Here is a 7,156-nt window from a genome sequence, read left to right as displayed (position 1 = left end):
TCTTTACCCAGAGAGTGGTGGCTGTGTGGAATGCTCTGCCCCAGAGGGCAGTGGAGGCCACTCTCTGGATTCATTTAAGAAAGAGTTGGATAGAGCTCTCAAAGATAGTGAAATCAAGGGTTATGGAGATAAGGCAGGAACAGGATACTGATTAGGAATGATCAGCCATGATTATATTGAATGGCGGTGCAGGCTCGAAGGGCAGAATGGCCTACTCCTGCACCTATTGTCTATTGTCTATTTGCATCATGGGCAAAAGTAGATGCCGAAATCAGAAGGCTGGAAAGCAAAGCAATCATCAAACTACTCCAGTTTGCGGAATGGGCAGCACAGGTTGTACCTATTAAGAATCCCAACAAGTCAGTTCACCTTATGGAGATTTTAAACAAACAGCTTTTTTGCAGCTGGATAAATATTCAATCCCTCACATTGAGGATTTAAGCACCAAGCTGGCAGGGAGGCTGTCCTTCAGAAAGCTAGACGTGAGCCGTATGATTGCAGTTAGGTGACGATTCCCAGAAGTATGCTACAATTAGTACCCATAAGAGTTTGTATTGATATACGAGACTGCGGTTTGGGATATTGTTAGCCTGTGCAGTTTTTAAGGTGATGACGGAGAACATTGTACAAGGTCGGGTTGTCATTTATTGCAATGATGTACTAATAACAGGGAAGACCAATAAAGGAGCACTTCAAGAATTTGGACGGAGATTTTTCTCCCAAGGATCCTCAGAAAAAATTTACAAGGATGTTGCCAGGGTTGGAGGGTTTGAGCTATTGGGAGTGCCTGAACAGGTTGGGGCTGTTTTCCCTGGAGCATTGAAGGCTGAGCTTACCTTACAGAGTTTTATAAAATCATGAGGAGCATGGATAGGAAAAATAGACAAAGTTTTTTCCCTGGGGTGGGGGAGTCCAGAACTAGAGGGTATAGGTTTAGATTGAGAGGGGAAAGATGTAAAAGAGACCTAAGGGGCAACATTTTCACACAGAGGGTGGTGCGTGTATGGAATGAGCTGGCAGAGAACGTGGTGGAGGCTGGAACAATTGCAATATTTAAAAGGCAGCTTGATGGTTATATGATTAGGAAAGGTTTAGAGGAATATGGGCCAAGTGCTGGCACTAGATTAGGTTGGGATATCTGGTCAGCATGGACGAGTTGGACTGAAGGGTCTGTTTCCGTGCTGTACATCTCTATGACTCTATAACTGTTGTCAATAAGGTTTTTGAATGAACAGCTATGTTCGTTTTTAGGCTGGGGCAGCAGTTGGGTCAGTACTGAAAATGAAGAATAACATAGCTCTATCCACACACGCAGACAACAAGCAACATGAATTCGACTGGGACAACACTACTATCATAGGGCAAGCCAGACAGAGAACAGCCAGGGAATTCCTACAGGCATGGCATTCATCCACAAACTCCATCAACAAACACATCGACCTCGACCCAATATACCAACCACTACAGCGGACAACCGGAAGCGGCAGGGACAGACCACCATAAACACAGGAGGAAACATCAAAGAAGCGCTTCGCACGAGGCTCCCAAGCACTGATGATGTCGCCTAGCCAGGGGACGAAACGTTTGCAACAAAAACTTCCAGCTCGGCGAACAGAACCACAACAACGAGCACCCGAGCTACAAATCTTCACACAAACTTTGAATAACATAGCACGTGAACTGTGAGTTGGAATGTGGGGATGAGAAACAATGGATGAGTAATTGATTTGAATCAAAACCACACAAAATTCTGTGGACGTTGGATTGGAGAATATAGCTTTGTAGTTCCAAGCCAGTGATGATGACTTCAATTGGCAAAATAAAATGCAAGTGCTTAGTTCTAGCCAGACATCTGGAAGCCTACTCTTATCCTTCCTCATCTAGTAATCAGCATAACCATGGATCCCCTTCTCTCTCATACTCATCTAGCTTCCATTTGAATGCATTCTCATTGAATTCTTTCCCCTGTGCAAATTCAGACTGCAGAACTTCACGCAGCTATTAGATAAAGGTGAGGACTGCAGATGCTGGGGATCAGAGTCGAGAGTGGTGCTGGAAAAGCACAGCAGGTCAGGCAGCATCTGAGGAGCAGGAGAATTGATGTTTTGGGCATAAACTCTTCATCAGGCATGTGGGGGGACCCAAAGGGGCTGAGAGATAAGTAGGGGTGTGGAGATGGGGCTTGGGAGACGGTTGCTGGGAAGGTGATAGAAAGATGCAGGTGAGGGTGGTTATGATAGGTCAGTGAGGAGGATGAAGCAAGTAGGTGGGAAGGAAGATGGATAGGTAGGATAGGTCAAGAGGGCTGTTGGGAGTTTTAATCTGGAATGAGGTGGGGAGAAGGGAGATTTGGAAACTAGTGCAGTCAATGTTGATACCTTGTGGTTGAAAGGTCACAAGGTGGAAGATGAGGCTTTCTTTCTTCAGTCGTCAGGTGACTTGGATTTGGCGGTGAAGGAGGCCCAGGACTTGCGTGTCCTTGGTGGAAGTGGGAGGGCCACAGGGCGGTGTTTAGTGCATGTGTCCCAGAGATGTTCCCTGAAATGTTCAGTGAATTGTCATCCTGTCTCACCAGTGTAGAGGAGACCACACTGAGAGCAACAGACACAGTAGGTGAGGTGTTTGGTTGTGAAGGAAAATCTCTGGCAGATGTGAATAGATCCTTTGGGGCCTTTGACAGAGGTGAGGACGGGTTGTGGGTGCAGGTTTTACACCTGTTGCGGTGGCAAAGGAAGATGCCAGGTATAAAGAGTGGGTTGGTGGGGAGGCGTAGGGAATGGTTCCTGCGGAACGCATATGGGATGGGGAGAGAAATATATCTTGGGTGACTGTCGGCAGCAGAAATGGTGGAGGATAATGCACTGTATCTGGAGATTAGTGGGGTGGAAAGTTAGGACCAGGGGTTCTATCCTTGTTGTGGGTGGAGGGGTGGGTTCAAGGCAGAGGTGTGGAAAGTAGAGGAATGTGTTGGAGGACATTGTTGATCTCATGGGAGAGGAAATTGAACTAGGAAGACATATGGGATGTCTTGGAGTAGAATTGCTCCTCCTGGGAGTAAAGGATTGCGTTTTTACAGGGGGCAGGGTGGGAGGAGTTGTACTAGGTAGTTGTGGGAGTCGGTGGGTTCGAAATAGATATCTGTAATTGTGTCAGTTGCCGGAGAGGTCCAGGAGGGGCGGGAGGTGTCCACGATTGTCTACATTAACTTAAGGTCAAGGTGGAAGGTGTTAGTGAAGTTGATGAATTGTTCAACCTCCTCGTGGGAGGAGGTTATTCAGACTGTCAAGGCTGGTAATGTAAAAGCCACAGTCAGAGGCTTTGGGTAAGGAACAGACAATGCATAGCAAGACTATAGGAAAACAAAGATAATGTGAGGCATATGGACATGAGAGTGTGGGAATTGTAATATACATACTGTGAACTGAATAAAGCTTGAAGGTGTTCTGTACCCAATTGAGCAAGTTTTACATTTCCTGGTGTTCAGGCTTCTTCTCCATACATACATAAAATTAGACCATAAGAAGAGCAGAAATCAAACTATTCAGCCATTAGGTCTGCTCTGCCCCTCAATCATGGCTGATAGGTTTTTCCACGCCATTTTCCTGCTTTCTCCCTCTAATCTTTGATCCTTTGGCAATCAAAAACTTATCTTTCTCTGTTTTAAATGTACTCAATGACTTGGCCTCCATAACATTCTGTGGCAATGAATTCCACAGATTCACCACTCTCTGGCTAAGTAAGTTTCTCCTTATCTTCATTCTAAAAGCTTTACTCTAAAGCTGAGCCCTTGGGTCCTTGTTTTTCCTACCAATGGAAACATCTTCCCTATGTCCACTCTGTCCAGGCTGTTCAGTATTCTGAAAGTTTCAATCAGATCCCCCTAATCCTTCTAAACTCCATTGAGTATAGTCTCAGAGTCCTCAAATGTTTCTTTTATGTTAAGCCTGTCATTCCTGGGATAATTCCTGTGAACCTCCTCTGGACCCACTCCAGGGCCAATATATCTTTCCTGAAATATGGGGGCCAAAATTGCACATAATACCCTAAATATGGTCTGATCAAAACTTTATAAAGCCTCAAAAGAACATCCCTGCTTATATATTCTAGTCCACTTGAGATAGAACATAGAACGTAGAACATAGAAAAGTACAGCACAGAACAGGCCCTTTGGCCCACAATGTTGTGCCGAGATTTAATCCTAATGTAAAATATAGTAACAACCTAAGCACCCCTCAACTCACTGCTATCCATGTGCATGTCCAGCAGTCACTTAAATGTCCCCAATGACTCTGCTTCAACCACCACCGCTGGGAATGCATTCCATGCATTCACAACTCTCTGTGTAAAAAAACCTACCTGACGTCTCCTTTGTACCTTCCTCCTAATATCTTCAAAGTATATCTTCTTGTACCAGTCAATCCTGCCCTGGGGAAAAAATTCTGGCTATTGACTCTAACTATTCCTCTCATTATTTTGTACACAGATGATTGACAATATTGTATTTGCCTTCCTAACTACTGATTCAACCTGCAAGTTTACCTTAAGAGAACCTGAAACTAGGACACCCAGGTCCCTTTGCAGTTCTGATTTCTGAATTTCTCCCCGTTTGACCCTACAGCCAATGGAAGTTGAATTTTTTTTGCAATATTCCAATTATTATTATAACTCTTAATGTTGCATTATTCGTTTGAAGCATTATTTAAAATTTTCCAAAATTCCCAAAGATGTGCAGGTTAGGTGAATTGGACGTGCTAAATTGCCCACATGTTCAGGGATGTGTAGGTTAAGTGCACTGGTCTGGGAAGGATACTGTTTGGAGGATCAGTGGGGACACGTTAGGCCAAATGGCCTGTTTCCACATAGTAGGGAGTCTATGATTCTAATGTTTCAGCTTTAAAAAAATCAAAGGCCACTCATCACATCGACCCAATCCTACTCCATTTCCCACCTGACCACCAGGCTGTACAACCCCGCCCATCGTTTGGGCCGGGCGTGTTCTCATGGGCTGATACGACAGACCAGTCCAGCGCCTTTGCACAGCGGCCGGCGCCGATTGGTCCGAATTGGAAGAGGCGGGACAAGGAGGCTCCCCTTCGCATTTCATCGGCTGTAAATCTGGGCTCTTGGCCGGGATTGGCTCAACGCTGTTCACTGTCCCGCGCCCCCATTGGATTAGATTGGAGACCCCGCCCACCGTCATCACGTGGATGCCGAAGTTCGTTAGGCGGGTTGTTGTTGCAAGCGCGAGAGAGGGAGCGAGTGCGGGAAGCAGACATGAAGCATTATGAGGTGAGTGAGGAGCTGGGCGGCGGATGCAGCGCCCGCGGGGGGTGGAGACTGAGCCTTTGAGCTGGACCGGGTTGTTTGTTTGTGAGGAGGAGGGTTAATACCTCGCTGCCGGTCCGGCATAATTAGTACAGCGCCTGCGCAAAGCATCAGCGCTGGCCTCTGCTGGAAACTGCGCAGGCGCATATCTGGCTAGCGGGAGCTAACGGTGTCTCAGCACGCATGCGTATAGCCGGCTGGCCCTCGCCACGCATGCGTATCACCTCGTTGTCCTCAAACCCAAACTCCCCGGGTATGAGGAGATAAGGAGTGGGTGTGGGACCTATTTGGGACGGAGAAAAGGAGAGCTCTGGTTCTGATAGGAATGTACATCCCACAATTAATATGCACGCAGTGTAGCCAATTGAGCCCTTTTGTGTGGCAAAAGTGAGGGCTGCAGATGCTGGAGCTCAGTCTAGATTAGAGTGGTGCTGGAAAAGTACAGCAGGTCAGGCAGCATCCGAGGAGCAGGAGAATCGGCGTTTTGGGCAAAAGCCCTTCATCCTACCTGTTTGTATGATTTGTGCAGCAGTCCCACTTCTGCAACTACACAGGCACCATCCCTCACCCCTCTCTGCTGCGTTGATGACTGTATCTGTGCTGCCTCATGTTCCCTTGAGGAGATTGGACAGTTCATCAGCTTTGCAAACAGCTTCCACCCTGCCTTCAGATTCACCTCTGCTGTTTCTGACACCTGCCTTCTCTTCCTGGAGCTTTCAGTTGCCATCTCCAGAAAACAAGTTACCACTGACATCCATTTCAAAACCACTGACTCCCACAGCTACCTCAACTACAAAAATGTGAACCCTTACATCCAATTCCTCTGCCATATCTGCTCACAGGGTGAGATGTTCCACTGTCAGACATTATCCAACTTTAGGGACCGTAACTGTGATCAATAATGTCCTCAACTGCATCTCTCCTATTTACTAAATTTCTGCACTCTAGCTCCCTACTCCCTACAATAAGGATAGAGTCACTCTGGTCCTCACCTATTAAACCCATCAATTTCAAAATCTAATACATCATCCTTTACATCAAGCATTTCTTCCGCCGCCTTCGCCTCCGCGCCTACTTCTTCCACCAGGTCTCCCGCCCACCCTCTGACGACCCCTTCTCCTGCCTCCAACACACCCCATCCACCTGGACACCCCGTGCTGGCCTCTTACCCGCCCTTGATCTCTTCATATCCAACTGCCGCCGTGACATTGACCGCCTCAACCTGTCCACCCCTCTCACCCACTCCAACCTCTCACCCTCACAACGTGCAGCCCTCCGCTCCAACCCCAACCTCAACATCAAACCAACAGACAAGGGAGGCGCAGTGGTAGTTTGGCGCACCAATCTTTACACTGCTGAAGCTAGACGCCAACTCGTGGACACCTCATCCTACTGCCCCCTTGATCATGACCCCACCTCCCACCACAAAACCATCATCTCCCAGACCATCCATAACCTCATCACCTCAGGAGATCTCCTCATAGTCCCACAACCCCGCACCGCCTGTTTCTACCTCCTGCCCAAAATCCACAAATCCGACTGCCACGGCTGACCCATTGTCTCAGCCTGCTCCTGCCCCACCCAACTTATCTCTGCATACCTCGACACTGTCCTGTCCCCCTTAGTCCAAGAATTCCTCACCTACGTTCAGGACACCACCCACGCCCTCCACCTCCTCCATGATTTTCGCTTCCCCGGCCCCCAACGCCTTATCTTCACAATGGACATCCAGTCCCTATACACTTCCATCCGCCATCACGAAGGCCTCCAAGCCCTCTGCTTCTTCCTCTCCCGCCGACCCAACCAGTACCCTTCCACTGACACCATCCTT

The 7,156-nt window shown here is 47.7% G+C and overlaps 2 protein-coding genes across 2 annotated transcripts in view; one reads left to right on the top strand and one right to left on the bottom strand.

The window, feature by feature from the left end:
• nxnl1 (nucleoredoxin like 1) overlaps window positions 1-7,156 on the bottom strand; it is a 73,170-nt gene that overhangs the window by 28,422 nt on the left and 37,592 nt on the right. The window lies entirely within an intron of this gene.
• tecrb (trans-2,3-enoyl-CoA reductase b) overlaps window positions 5,188-7,156 on the top strand; it is a 101,884-nt gene continuing 99,915 nt past the window's right edge. Inside the window, exon 1 of the mRNA XM_043694707.1 lies at window positions 5,188-5,289. Within this exon, the coding sequence (XP_043550642.1) occupies window positions 5,275-5,289 (15 nt within the window). The 5' untranslated portion in view covers window positions 5,188-5,274. The remainder of the gene's footprint in view (window positions 5,290-7,156) is intronic.

This window comes from Chiloscyllium plagiosum, chromosome 8 (genome assembly GCF_004010195.1).
Source record: "Chiloscyllium plagiosum isolate BGI_BamShark_2017 chromosome 8, ASM401019v2, whole genome shotgun sequence".
Lineage (NCBI taxonomy): Eukaryota > Metazoa > Chordata > Chondrichthyes > Orectolobiformes > Hemiscylliidae > Chiloscyllium > Chiloscyllium plagiosum.
Note: the sequence above shows the minus strand (reverse complement) of the source record. Positions and strands in the feature narration are given on the sequence as shown.